The sequence below is a fragment of the Mus caroli genome, unplaced genomic scaffold, assembly GCF_978045245.1.
Source record: "Mus caroli unplaced genomic scaffold, Mus_caroli_1 scaffold_14, whole genome shotgun sequence".
Lineage (NCBI taxonomy): Eukaryota > Metazoa > Chordata > Mammalia > Rodentia > Muridae > Mus > Mus caroli.
In genome coordinates this window covers 99,242,649-99,257,975 of record NW_028227269.1, presented here as the reverse complement: position 1 = coordinate 99,257,975, position 15,327 = coordinate 99,242,649, and the positions used below count along the sequence as shown (strand labels likewise).

The window sequence follows — 15,327 nt, the reverse complement described above, 5'->3', positions numbered from 1 at the left end:
GATCTTTGAAAAAGAAGCCAAAAATATACAATGGAAAAATTAAAGCATCTTTGATAAATGGTGCTGGACTAACTAGCTTGCTGGCTATTGAAAAATGAAATTTTGCCACCTTGCACAAAGCTCAAGTCTAAGTGGATCAAGGACTTCAACACAAAACCAGATACACTCAATCTAATAGAAGAGAAAGTGGGTAAGAGCCTTGAACTCACTGGCACAGGGGGAAATTTTATAAACAAAACTGCAATGGCTTATGCTGTAAGATCAAAAATTGATAAGTGGATCTCATGAAACTAGAAAGCTTCTGTGAGGCAAATGACATAATCAATAAGACAAATCTGCAACCTACAGATTGGGGAAAAAATCTTTGCTAACCCCACATCCGATAGAGGGCTAATATCCAAAATATATAAAGAACTCAAGAAACTAACCACCAAAACAACCAAATAACTCAATAAAAAAGGGGGGTATAGAACTAAACAAAGAATTCACAACAGAGGAATCTTGGATGGCTAAGAAACACCTAAAGAAGTGTTCAAAGTCCTTAGTGATCAGAGAAATGCAAATCAAAACAACCCTGAAATTCCACCTTACACCAATCAGCATGACTAAGATCAAAACCTCAAGTGACAACACATGTTGGCAAGGATGTGGAGAAAGAGGAACACTCCTTCATTGCTGGTGGGACGGCAAGCTGGTACAACCACCTGGAAATCAATCTGGAGGTTCCTCAGAAAATTGAAAAGAGATCTACCTGAAGACCCAGATATACCACTCTTAGGAATATACCAAAAGATGCCCTACCATGCCACAGAGGCATGTGTTCCACTATGTTCATAGCAGCCTTACTTGTGATAGCCAGAAGCTGGAAACAACCCAGATGTCCTACAACAAAAGAATGGATACAGAAAATGTGGTTCATTTACACAATGGACTACTAGTCAGCTATAAAGAATGAGGACATCCTGATTTTTGCAGGCAAATGGATAGATCTAGTAAATATCATTCTGAGTGAGGTAATTCAGACCCAAAAGGACATGCATGGTAAGTACTCTCTAATAAGTGGATATTAGCCAGAAAGAAAGAAAGAAAGAAAGAAAGAAAGAAAGAAAGAAAGAAAGAAAGAAAGAAAGAAAGAAAGAAAGAAAGAAAAAAAGGAAGGAAGGAAGGAAGGAAGGAAGGAAGGAAGGAAGGAAGGAAGGAAGGAAGGAAGGAAGGAAAACTACAGAATGCCCAAGATACACTCCAAAGATCTCAAAAATGTCAACAAGCTTAAGGGCCCAAGTGAGGATGCCTCAGTCCCACTTGGAAGGGAGGAGAAAGCTACCACAATGTAGGAGGGAGGGAGGGAGGGAGGGAGGGAGGGAGGGAGGGAGGATGGGAGGACGGGGAGGAAGGGAGGACGGGGAGGAAGGGAGGAAGGGAGGAAGGGAGGAAGGGAGGAAGGGAAAGGGTACACAGGTGGGAGGGAAAGGAGAACATGATCTGGTATTGGGTATGGAAAAAGGACTGAAGCCCTGAGGGCCAACAGAAAGAATGGAAACAGGCAACTTTGGGAGATAGGAGGTTGGAAGGACCCTCCAGAATGCACCAGAGACCTGAGAGGTTAGAGACTCTCAGGATGCAAAGGGAGGGACTCTAGATGAAATGCCTTACAGTGGGGAGAGGGAACTTATAGAACCCACCCCCAGTAGAAACACAGGGCATTAAGTGAGGGATGGGGTTTCTATCCCACAGTCAAAAAACTCTGACCTATAATTGTTCCTGTCTGAAAGAACTTCAGGGATGGAAATGGAGAAGAGCCTGAGGAAAAGAAGGTCCAACAACAGGCCTAAAGTAGGATTCAGCTCAAGTGGAGATACCAAGGCCTGACACTGTTTCTGAGGCTATGGAGTGCTCACAAAAAGGAACCTATCATGACTGCCCTTTGAAAGAACCAACAAGCAGCTGAAAGAGTCAGATGCAGATATTTTCACCCAACCAATAGACAGAAGCTGTTGGTCCTGTGGTGAGTTAAGGAAAGCTGAAAGAAGCTGAGGAGAAGGGTGACCCTGTTAGAGGACCATAAGCCTCAATTAACCTGGACCCCTGAGATCTCTGACACTGGATCACCATCCAGGCAACATACAGAAGCTTATATGAGGCTCCCAACACATATACAGCAGAGGACAGTCAGGTCTGGGTTCAGTCAGAGAAGATGCACCTAACCCTCAAAAGCCTGGAGGCCCCAGGGAGTTTAGAGGTCTGTTGGGAGGAGCTGTGGTGACATCCTCGTGGAGACAGGAGGTATGGGATGTGGATCAGTCAGAGGGGATACTGTGAGGGGAATAAAATCTGGAGTGTAAAACAAAAAACAAAGAAAGAAAAAGAAAAAGTTTTGCAGCCTAATTCCATTTCCATATTTCTTTCATGAAATTCTACTTTTAAGTGTCTAGCCCAATAACTCATTCATTCACAAAAAAGAATTTTATATCTATTAAAACAATAAATTAGTTCTTCTTTTAACGTAAATCATTCCATGACTTGGAGGTGAGAAGTGCTATAACAAAGGTCTGCAGACACAACTTAGTAAAAATGGGTTCACAATAATTTTAGTACACACCTGCACCACAGTAAAAAGGTAATGCATGAGAATGACGAGAAAACTTTCCAGAATGAATACTAAATGAAAAATATTATAACTAAATGGGGAAGGAATATCAATATGAATACCTAAGAGGGAAATAACGAATTATAGTCTGAAACTTACCCTTATTATGTGTTACTCCTGATGAAAATACAAATACATTCAAAAGCACCAGCATAACATATGTAAGTGGTGACTCCATCTGTTGAAATAAATATAAATAATTTTCATTCAGTTATTCTGAAAATACTATTTTGAGGTTTTAAAAATAGAAGAAACTAACACAGAGATAAGAAAACATCATTTCAAGTGAAAAATTATTTTCTATTTGTGACAAAACCAGATGATAGGGCTGGAGTTTGAGTGTGTAAGTATACAGACCTGGGTTTGAGCCCAGCACCCAAATCAAAATTGGCCAACAAACACAACCCTGAGGCAGACACACAGCATTTTACCAAGATCTAAATTTCCTATTCTGGATTTAAAACACATAAAACTATAGTCTTTTTGAGACACAGAGGGTAAGGGATCATGATTTTCCTCAGTATAGAGAGCTGTGTGAGAAGTGAGATTTATGATCTTGGATCAACTATGTGATCCAGAACTTGTATCAATAAACACTCTGGGGATGATAGAGCTGAATATATATTTGCCTTTTACTAGTTTAACAATATTTTGAGAGAGATAGTCTACATAGTTCCAAGCATTCTTGCCTGTTGTGTCTACAGCAAGAATGCAAGTCTCTGCTGCTCTTTATCCATGGTTTTTCACAGGTTCCTGTTTTAAGCAAATAGAAGTAAGGGAGTTGCAAAAGCAGGCCGGTTTTGTTGGTGACTCTCCTAATATTAGTGTTCTTCCCCTGTGATGCATCTCATTACCTGTGAAAGTATCATTTATAACAAAATTCACATATTCAAGTCCTAATCCCTATGATGTGATCCTAGTTGGAGAATAAGGTCATTGGCAATGCTCTAATTGAAAATGTCGAGTGTCCTTAAAAGCTGAGTAACTTGGGCACAGAGTTACACAAAAGAAAGCTGAAGCAAAGACAGTCAAATTCATGGGAGACCATAACAGATCTACAAATTCATGGGAGACCAGAACTGATTTTCTCTCATGGCCCCTAGAAGAAATCAACCATGGAAGCCTTTTGGCCTCAGGCTTCTGGCCTCCAGACTTGTGGAAAAAATTCTTTGGCTTAATCTGCTCAGTGTGTGGTGCTTTGTCATAGAACCATAGAAAATGCTGTTGGACTTTGGAAGTGAAGGAATTGAAAAGAGCTTCCCACTGATCCTCTGCCTATGCTTTTCTCATGAGTAATGATGCCTTTTGTCTCTAACTTAGGAATCTAGTGTCTTTTGCCAGCATCCAAGAAAGCAGACACTAGACTGACTTGTCAACCTTAGTAGACGGAAATCTCAGTCTGCCGAGCTCTGGATAACAGCTCAACTAATTAGGGGTTTCCCTCCTTCAAAATTTGATTTGCTTATTTAAGAATATTTAGTGACCAAGTGCTCAAATATCCATTGAAATTTTGAATTTATCATTTTCATATTACCAAGGAGGTCTATTTTATTTACTCAGTTATTTTTAGAGAAAGGGTCTCAATGTTCTAGGCTGCAACACACTACAGACACCAGTCTTATCTCTGAGATGTGCCTACCTCTGCCTCCAAGTTCCAGGATTTCAAAGGCATGTACCATAAAACTTTTGAAAACTTTTAAAAGTACATGTATTATTTGTTCTCCACAAACTAATAGTAAAGTCTTACTGTTGAGAACAGCACTTACATATATATCTCACTGAACAAGAAAAAGTCGAGTTGATGCCTAAGTAGAGCCTTCATCTCTACCAACTAGAGTTCATAGTACTGAAAGGTACTTTTGCAAGCTATTGGAGGATAAAGGCAACCACCAACCCTCTATAAACAACCCTCTGGTTAAATACAATTAGAAAGACATTGGGGTGTGATGGTTTGTATATCCTTGGACCAGGGAGTGGCACCATCTGAAGGTGTGGCCTTGTTGGAATAGGTGTGACCTAGTTGGAATGGGTGTGTCACTGTGGGTGTGGGTATAAGATCCTCACCCTAGTTGCCTGGAAGTCAGTCTTCCACTAGTAGCCTTTGGATGAAGACAGAACTCTCAGCTCCTCCTGTGCCATGCCTGCCTGGATACTGCCATGCTCCCACCTTGATGCCTTGATGATAATGGACTGAACCTCTGAACCTGTAAGCCAGCCCCAATTAAATGTTGTTTTTATAAGACTTGCCTTGGTCATGGTGTCTGTTCACAGCAGTAAAACCCTAACTAGGACAAGTTGGTACCAGGAGTGGGGTATTGCTGTGATAGGCCTGACCATGCTTTTATTTGAAAGAATGTGGATTTTGGGACTCTGGATTTGGAAAGCAGTGGAATGCTTTAAATGGGGCTTAATGGGTCATCCTAGTAGGAATATGGAAGACTTTGTTGCTGGGATTGATTTGAACTGTGTTGACCTGGCCCAAGAGATTTCAAAGGAGAAGAATTTCAGAATGTGGCATAAAGACTGGTTTTCTGGTATTTTGGTGAAGAATGTGGCTACTTTTTGCCCTTGTCTGAAAAGTTTGCCTGAGGCTAAGGTAAAGAGACTTGGATTAATTGCATTGACAAAAGAAGTTTCAAAAAAGCCCGGCAGAGACTTTGTTCTCTGGTTAAGTCTTATGAAGAAAAGTTTGAACAAGCATAGCAAGCTTAGAAAGGAAAAATATAAAATATACGGTTTGAGTATTAAAGGAGTACCAGGAAGTGAAATAGAGCAAAATCTTGTGTTCTAGGAGATAAAGATTAAGAGAGTGGGACCTTGGGGCAAGATCCTACCCAGCTAAATTAGATCCAGGCATGGTGGTACACACCTTTAATCCCATGAGACAAGCATGCTGATCTCTACATTCAAGGTCAATCTACAGAGCAAGAACCAGGATAGCCAAGCTTAGGCAGTGAAGGATTTAGAAAACATAAAGCTAGTGATAATGTAATAATACAAGGGGATCATGTTCTAGTTCCTGTAAGCAGCAGAACTCGGCAGCTTCAGCCACGTGCCTCTGGCTCTAGAGTTAAGAATGGAAGGATCTATTGGGAAAATTGATGCTGGTTAGCTGGAGCTAAGGAATTAGCGGTGATTAAGAAGAGACCAGCATCGTTGAGGTGAAATCTTCTGGAAATTGTTTTCTGGGATCACAAAGAAGCTGTGTTCCAGAGATACCCAAGGTTGTACCTCATGCTGCGGCTGGACTTGGTAATGTGTAAGAGTCACTCAGGTGGTACTGCTTGTGAAGGAATGCAGGGATCATGGAGAGAAGCTGAGGCTTAGCACTGTGAGAAGCAAGGGAAGCCCATTGGAGAAGGTGAAGCCTCAGCTGTAGTTGATGGCTCAGGATTGAAGGGGTCATGCAAAGGATTTGAGGCTTGGCACCCTGAAGAGAGCCTATGAGAGGCTATTGGTGAAGCCTAGTTGGAGTGGAACACCCCAGTGTATTGAAGATGTCTGTACCATGGGATGATCACCAAGAACAGCAGCCGTAATGGAGTGGATCAACCTGAGCATAGAGTGCTACAGAGGACAGAGATGGAGAAGTGATGCCAGTCCTTAGGAGGAGTCCAAAAGATCAAGTGGAATCCCAGACACTGAAAGAAGAAGCTGTAACATTGAAATTGCCTTGGAGACTCAAAGATGTTAAAGATGCCAGAGCCATGGGATACATGCTGAGGAAAGCTGCTAACAGGGAGTGGAACCAGCCCAGGAGGAAGCAGTTTGTTGCAGTCAAAAAAGATGAAAAAGTAGTGGAGATCTGAAGACCACTTTGACATCAGCCATGGAGATGCAGAGTTTGGAGTTTACCCAGCTGGTTTCCTGCCTTGCTTTGGGGATTACAGTTAATTAAGTTGAATGAATCTCAGAAGAGACCTTGAACTTTCGACTTTTAACATTGTTGCAACTGCTATAGACTATGAGGACTTTGAAAGTTGCACTAAATGCATTTTGCATTATGCTATGTTTAAGTATGGCCCCCATAGACTCATGTTTTTGAACAAGTCTATGGGGACCAGGGAGTGGAATGTGATGGTTTGTATATCCTTGGACCAGGGAGTGGCACCATCTGAAGGTGTGGCCTTGTTGGAATAGGTGTGACCTAGTTGGAATGGGTGTGTCACTGTGGGTGTGGGTATAAGATCCTCACCCTAGTTGCCTGGAAGTCAGTCTTCCACTAGTAGCCTTTGGATGAAGACAGAACTCTCAGCTCCTCCTGTGCCATGCCTGCCTGGATACTGCCATGCTCCCACCTTGATGCCTTGATGATAATGGACTGAACCTCTGAACCTGTAAGCCAGCCCCAATTAAATGTTGTTTTTATAAGACTTGCCTTGGTCATGGTGTCTGTTCACAGCAGTAAAACCCTAACTAGGACATGGGGTTAAAACCTACTCCATGAGCTAGAACCCTAACACTGCTCAGGTTGCCAAGAACCTGAAGCAGAATAGGTAACATGACTAGGGGAAAACCAAATAACATTGACTCCTATCAAATTTCTGATATACCTATAGATGCCATCACAAGAGAAACTTCCTATTGCAATAGGTAGTAACTAACACAGAAACCCACAATTGGACAATGTGCTAAGTATGAGAGATTATATAATATTCAGTCCTAAAGGAGATGTTTTCATCAAATCACCTCCCTCAAGACTCAGGGAGCTATGTAAAAGAGTAAGTGAAAAGATTTTAAGAACCAGAGGTAATGGGTGACTCCAAGGAAACAGTGTCTGTCAGACACACCAGGTCTGATCTATACACGAATGCACAGACACAGTGGCAGCATGCCCAGGGCATGGGCAGGTTAAAACCAGCTGGGATGCCAGCATTGAGGAGAGGAATGGGCAGGTGCTTCCATCCATAACCAACAAGCTATCTCCCAATGACAACATCTTGAAAAGGAAAAATTAGTTTCCTTCAGTGGAGTCTCACTGGGTATACAAACCACACTTTAGGGTAGGTTTCATGTCTAGCAGTACTTAAAATAAACTCAATGGTGATTTTATATCCCATATTGCTTTGTTTTTGTTTTGTTTTGTTTTGTTTTGTTTTGTTTTGTTTTGTTTTTGTCATACTGGTCTTTGGCTTGGGTGCTATGGTTTCCCAAGTCGGTATTTATGGATTTGTGTATGTGTGTGTCTCTCTCTGTGTTTCTTGTATTCTTTCTCTTTCTTCTTTTCTTCTACTTATCTGTTTGTTTTCTAAAATGAGAACAGCTAAAAGGGTATGAAGTTGGATAGGAATATGAGGATTTAGAAGGAGTTGGTGGTAGAAAGCTGTGATCAGAATATATTGTATAAAAAGATCAACAATTGATAAATGGGACCTCATGAAACTGAAATGCTTTTGTAAGGCAAAGGACATAGTCAATAAGACAAAATCAGCAACCTACAGATTGGGAAAAAAATCTTTGCTAACACCACATCTGATAGAGGGCTAATATCCAAAATATATAAAGAACTCAAGAAGTTAATCACCAAAAACCCAAATAACCCAATCAAAAAAAAAAATGGGATATAAAACTAAACCAAGAATTCACACAGAGGAATCTTGAATGGCTGAGAAAAATGTAAAGAAGTGTTCAAAGTCCTTAGTAGTCAGGAAATGCAAATCAAAACAACCCTGAGATTCTACCTTACACCAATCAGAATGACTAAGATCAAAACCTCAGGTGACAACACATGTTGTCAAGGATGTGGAGAAAGAGGAACACTCCTCCATTGCTGGTGGGATTGCAAACTGGTACAACCACTCTGGAAATCAATCTGGAGGTTACTCAGAAAACTGGAAATAAATCTACCCAAAGACCACTTTTGGGAATATACCCAGAAGATGCTCTACCATGCCACAGGGGCATGTGTTCTACTATGTTCACAACAGCCTTACTTGTGATAGCCAGAAGCTGGAAACAACCCAGATGTCCTACAACAGAAAAATGGATACAGAAACTGTGGTTCAAGCCAGGCAGTGGTGGTGCACTCCTTTAATCCCAGCACTTGGGAGGCAGAGGCAGGCAGATTTATGAGTTCAAGGCCAGCCTGTTTTACAGAGTGAGTTCCAGAAAAGCCAGGGCTACACAGAGAACCCCTCTCTCAAAACACCCAAAAAAAAATCATAGAAAGTGTGGTTCATTTACACAATGGAATACTACTCAGCAATTAAGAATGAGGACATCCTGAGATTTGCAGGCAAATGGATGGAACTAGAAAATACCATCCTGAGCAACATAACTCAGACCAAAAGGACATGCATGATAGTTTCTCATAATAAGTGAATATTAGCCCCAAAAAAGTACAGAATACCCAAGTTACAGTCCACAGAACTCAAAAAGGTCAACAAGCTGATGGGCCCAAGTAAGGATACCTCAGTCCCACTTGGGAGGGAGAAGAAAGCAACCACAATGTGGGAGGGAAGGAGAGACCTGGGCAGAAAAGGGAATGGGGGTAGGGGTGGGAAGAGGGGAACATGATGCAGTATTGGGTGGGGGAAAAGGACTGAAGCCGAGGGCAAGCAGAAGGAATGAAAACAGGCAGCCATTTTATCACAGTAATAGAAAAGTAACTAACAAAAACACATTTCCAGTTCATTACTGCCTAGGGAAAGATGAGCTTGAAACCATGATCTTTGCACTCCACGGAAATAACACTGGAAGAGGCCAAAAAGTAAAAAATTCAAGGATATCAGAAATATGACTATAGTTGACCTATCAATAAACTGGGTGACACTTAGCTTTCTCTCCTTTATCCTTCAATATAGCAATACATCCTAACTTGAAATTCCCTCTTTTCAACAGTCATTTCATATCTAGACAAACTGTCTAAATTTTAGCTTGAGTTTACCTTAAACAATTATAGTATTTTTCAGTAAGTTGCTTTTCTAATAATAAAAGGTTACTTTTATTCAGTAAGATTGATATCACATCCTCTCACACTATCTGTAATTGCTGTATCTGACAGCTTCGTTACAAAAAGTACATTATTAGTTCTACAACTTCTTTGTTCAGTAATATAAGTCTCAAAGTCTTACATCCAGATGTTACTTCTTATCGCCATCCTTTCACTAGTCAGATTCAAACCTGAAAGCTGCATAAGGTACATGACAATGTCTTCCACCACTTTTTTCAGCTTGTTTAACAGTCAAACTGACAACAGCTGAACAACTCTAGTTACCCATGCCTTTAATTATTGAGGCTTTTATATAACTGTCTATGACAAGTCACAGGTTTAGAATTTCCCTCTTTTCTGGTACCAAACACTGAGCACTGTATGAAAGAAAGAGCCTGACCTTGTATCCCAGGTCAATCAGAGACCAGTATGCACAGGAGAGTGTGCTGGCTGCAGAAGCAATGTAGCTTCTTGGACAGGGTCCCTTCAGGCCTTTATCCTCAGACAGGAGGCAGAGCTGAGCACCAGACCTCTGTGCACCTTCCCTGCAAGAGGAGAGCTTGCCTTCAGAGAGTGCTCTGACCCACTGAGACTCAGTAGAGAGTTGGACTCCCAGGAGTGCTGACAGAGCCTAACAGAATCACAGGAGGAACAAGGTCCAGTCAGAGACAGCTATAACAACTAACACCAGAGATTACCAGATGGCAAAAGGCAAACGGAAAAATCTTACTAACAGAAATCAAGACCACTCACCATCATCAGAACCTAGCACTCACACCACAGTGAGTCCTGGATACCCCAACATACCCGAAAAGCAAAATTCAAATTTAAAATCATATTTCATGATGCTGGTAGAGGATTTAAAGAAGGACATTAAAAACTCCTTTAAAAAAAATACAGGAGAACACTGCTAAACAGGTAGAAGTCCTTAAAGAGGAAGCACAAAATTCCCTAAAGAATTACAGGAAAACACAACCAAACAGGTAACTGAATTGAACAAAACCATTCAAGAAGCTATGTTGCATCCATGTGTTGTTCTCATGTTCAGAAGATTCCAAAGAGAACATGGGCACAACAATCAAAGAAATTGCAAAAGGCAAAAAGATCCTAACCCAAAACATCTAGGATATCTAGGACACAATGAGAAGACCAAACCTAAGGATAACAAGTATAGATGAAAATGAAGATTTTCAACTTAAAGGGCCAGTGAATATCATCAACAAAATTATAGAAGAAAACTCCCCTAACCTAAAGAAAGACATGCTCATAAACATACAAGAAGCCTACAAAATTCCAAATAGACTGGACCAGAAAAGAAATTCCTCCTGACACATAATAACAGAACAACAAATGCACTAAATAAAGATAGAATATTGAAAGCAGTAAGGGAAAAAGGTCAAGTAATATATAAAGTCAGACCTATAAGAATTACAACAGACTTCTCACCAGAAACTATGAAAGCCAGAAGATACTGGACAGATGTTATACAGACCGTAAGAGAGCACAGATGTCAGTCCAGGCTACTATACCCAGCAAAACTCTCAATTACCATAGATGGAGAAACCAAAGTATTTCATGATAAAACCAAATTCACACAATACCTTTCCACAAATCCAGCCCTTCAAAGGATAATAAAGGGAAAACACCAACACAAGGAAGGAAATTACACCCTAGAAAAAGCAACAAAGTTATCCTTCAAAAGACCTAAAAGAAAATAGCCTCAAGAACAGAATCCTAACTATAACAACAAAAATAACAGGAAGCAACAATTACTTTTCCTTAATATCTCTTAATATCAACAGACTCAGTTCCCAAATAAAAAGACATAGACCAAAAGACTGGCTACACAAACAGGACCCAACATTTTGCTGCTCAGGGGAAAAAGACAGACAGTAACTCAGAGTAAAAGGCTGGAAAACAATTTTCCAAGCAAACGGTCCGAAGAAACAAGCTGGAGTAGCAATTCTAATATCGAATAAAATCGACTACCAAGCCAAAGTTATCAAAAAAGACAAGGAGGGGTACTTCATACTCATCGAAGATAAAATCTTCCAGGATGAACTCTCAATTCTGAATTTATATGCTCCAAATGCAAGGGCATCCACATTCATTAAAGAAACTATAGTAAAGCTCAAAGCACACATTGCACCTCACACAATAATAGTGGGAGATTTCAACACCCCACTCTCATCAATAAACAGATCCTCAACTATAAAAGAAGCTCTGGGGGAATCACCAAACCTGACCTCAAGCTGTACTACAGAGCAATTGTGATAAAAAAAAAAAAAAAAAACTGCATGGTACTGGTACAGTGACAGACAGGTAGATCAATGGAATAGAAATGAAGAACCAGAAATGACCATAGAACCACACACCTATGGTCACTTGATCTTTGACAAAGGAGATAAAGCCATCCAGTGGAAAAAGGACAGCACTTTCAACAAATGGTGCTGGCACAACTGGCGGTTATCATATGGAAGAATTCAAATTGATCCACTTTTATCTCCTTATACAAAGCTCAAGTCTAAGTGGATCAAGGAACTCCACATAAAACCAGAGACAATGAAACTTATAGAGAAGAAAGTGGGGGAAAGCCTGGAAGATATGGGCACAGGGGAAAAATTCCTGACCAGAACAGCAATGGCTTGAGCTGTAAGATAAAGAATCGACAAATGGGACCTCATAAAATTGCAAAGCTTCTGTAAGGCAAAAGAAAGTAAGACAAAAAGCCACCAACAGGTTGGGAAAGGATTTTTACCAATCCTAAATCACACAGGGGACTAGTGTCCAATATATATGAAGAACTCAAGAAGATGGACTCCAGAAAATCAAATAACCCTATTAAAAATGGGGTACAGAGCTAAACAAAGAATTCTCAACAAAGGAATACCGAATGACTTAGAAGCACCTGAAAAAAATGTTCAGCATCCTTAATCATCAGAGAAATGCAAATCAAAACATCCCTGAGATTCCACCTCACACCAGTCAGAATGGCTAAGATCAAAAACTCAGGTGATAACAGATGCTGGCGAGGATGTGAAGAAAGAGGAACACTCTTCCATTGCTGGTGAGATTGCGAGCTGGTTCAACCACTCTGGAAATCAGTTTAGTGGTTCCTCAGAAAATTGGACATAGTTCTACCAGAAGATCCAGCAATACCTCTCCTGGGAATATACCCAGAAGATGGTCTAACTTGTAATAAGGACACATGTTCCACTATGTTCATAGCAGAAGATCCAGCAATACCACTCCTGGGAATACACCCAGAAGATATTCCAACTTGTAATAAGGACACATGCTCCACTATGTTCATAGCAGCCTTATTTATAATAGTCAAAAGCTGGAAAGAACCCAGTTGTCCCTCAACGGACGAATTAACACAGAAAATGTGGCACATTTACAAATGGAGTACTCAGCTATTAAAAACAATGAATTTATGAAATTCTTAGACAAATGGATGGATCTGGAGGATATCATCCTAAGTGAGGTGACCCAATCACAAAAGAACACACATGATATGCACTCACTGATAAGTGGATATTAGCCCAAAAACTTAGATTACCCAAGATACAATTTGCAAAACACATGAAACCCAAGAAGACCAAAGTGTGGATATTTCGTTCCTTCTTACAATAGGGAACAAAAAGCCCATGGAAGGAGTTACAGAGACAAAGTTCAGAGCTGAGACAGAAGAAAGGACCATCCAGAGACTGCCCCACCTGGGGATCCATCCCATATACAACCACCAAACCCAGACACTATTGCATATGCCAAAAAGATTTTACTGACAGGACCCTGATATATCTAGCCTGGCAAATACAGAAGTGGATGCTCACAGTCATCTATTGGATGGAACACAGGGCCCCTAATGAAGGAGCTAGAGAAAGTACCCAAAGAGCTAAAAGGGTCTGCAACACTATAAGAGGAACAATATGAACTAACCAGTATCCCCCAGAGCTGTGTCTCTAGTTGCATATGTAGCAGAGGATGGCCTAGACGGCCATCAATGGGAGGAGAGGCCCTTGGTCTTGCCAAGATCATATGCCCCAGTACAGAGGAATGCCAGGGCCAGGAAGTGGGAGTGGGTGGGTTGGGGATCAGGGCAGGGCATGGGGGAGGGGGGTATAGGGTACTTTCAGGATAGCATTTGAAATGTAAATGAAAAAAATATCTAATAAAAAAAAAAAGAAAGAAGGAGCCTAACTTCTCTCCATTCTGTTCATTTGTAACTATGCTATTGTCATAGAAAAGTAATTACTTTAAATTAATATTATAGCAGGGAGCTTATTTTATTATTTATAACTACAACTACCTTTAGTTGCTACTTGATTGCCTTTTCTTTTTATCTTTTATCCATGTTTCTTCTGTGTAGAGCCTTATCTGTAGGCTGAAGATCTAGTTTCAAAAACTGTATTTCCAGTATCAAAAACTCAGTTTACCCAAGTGTCTAAGACAAACAAGATATTTGGGATGATTTTTTCTTCTGTGATTAAAAACATTTTAAATTCAACTAGAGAAGAAGCCTAACTTTCATTTGAATCACTTGCAGCTATTCCATTGGCACAGAAAAGTGATTATATCAAATTAACATTTGAGCAGGAAGCTTATTTTAATGTCTTTCTCTATAATTACCTTTAATTGAACGTCTTCCTCGTTGCCTTTCTTTTTGGCTTTGTGTTGTTGTTTGTTTCTATCTTAGCCTTGTTTCTTCTCTACAGATTGAAGACCCAAGTATCAAGAGCTGAGTTTTCACAGTTAACTGCCTAGCAGTCTACCTAACTTTGGTAACAGCCAATCAGCTGCTACTAAGTACAGAAGCCTGCTAAGAACAATCTTAAAGGATAGGCAGTTGGAATTTCCAACTGACTGCCTCTATCACGAGTATCAGAGATTTTCTGTGAAAAGTTATGAGAAGTAGTACTTCACCAAACCTATAAGTCTTAATATAATATCTACTGTAGAGTGTTCGGATGTTTATTGAGTACTCAAGGAAAAACACAACAGCCAAAGGGCCATTCTGTCTCTAAACACTAAAGCTAAGGCAATCATGAGAGAGAGCTTCATATCTGTCTCGAAAGAAAAACAGGCCTAAGGACTAACGACTTGTAAATGAACTTACTGAAAGAAAAACAAGCAAGCACACAGGGTGCAAAGCCTGGGAAGAACTGTGTGTGCACAGAATTTCCCATTTTCTCCCATATTCACTGTTGCGTGGATGCTCTCTGTTGGGTGTGCAGACTCACTAAGGGTCCCCAGCATAAATCCGAATGAGTTCCTCAGTACCAAATAGTCATAAATGGGCACAAAGCTGACAAGTAATGTTGCTATGATGCTAGTTAATCCCATTTTATTGATTTTTTTAACATTTTTATTAGATATTTTCTTTATTTACATTTCAAATTGCTATCTACTTTCCTAGTTCCTAGTTTCCCCTCCAAAAATCTCCTACCCACTTTCCCTCCCCCTGTTCCCCAACCCACCCACTCCCATTCCTGGTCCTGGCATTCGCCTGTACTGGGGCATAGAACCTTCACAGGACCTTGGGCCTCTCCTCTCATTGATGACCTACTAGGCCATCCTCTGCTACATATACAGCTAGAACCAAAAGTTCCACCATGTGTTTTCTTTAATTGGTGGTTTAGTTCCAAGGAGCTCTGGGGGCACTGATTAGTTCATATTGATGTTCCTTTTATGGGGCTTCAAACCCCTTTAGCTCCTTGGGTACTTTCTCTAGCTCCTTCATTGGGGA

The 15,327-nt window shown here is 40.5% G+C and overlaps 1 protein-coding gene across 1 annotated transcript in view; it reads right to left on the bottom strand.

The window, feature by feature from the left end:
- Positions 1-14,318, bottom strand: part of LOC110288505 (cation channel sperm-associated auxiliary subunit beta-like) — a 239,931-nt gene extending 225,613 nt beyond the window's left edge. Inside the window, exons 1-2 of the mRNA XM_085830619.1 lie at positions 14,211-14,318; positions 2,747-2,825 (exon numbers count right to left, since the gene is read on the bottom strand). Of these exons, the coding sequence (XP_085686745.1) occupies positions 2,747-2,825 (79 nt within the window). The 5' untranslated portion in view covers positions 14,211-14,318. The remainder of the gene's footprint in view (positions 1-2,746; positions 2,826-14,210) is intronic.
- Between the last annotated feature and the right edge of the window lie 1,009 nt (positions 14,319-15,327).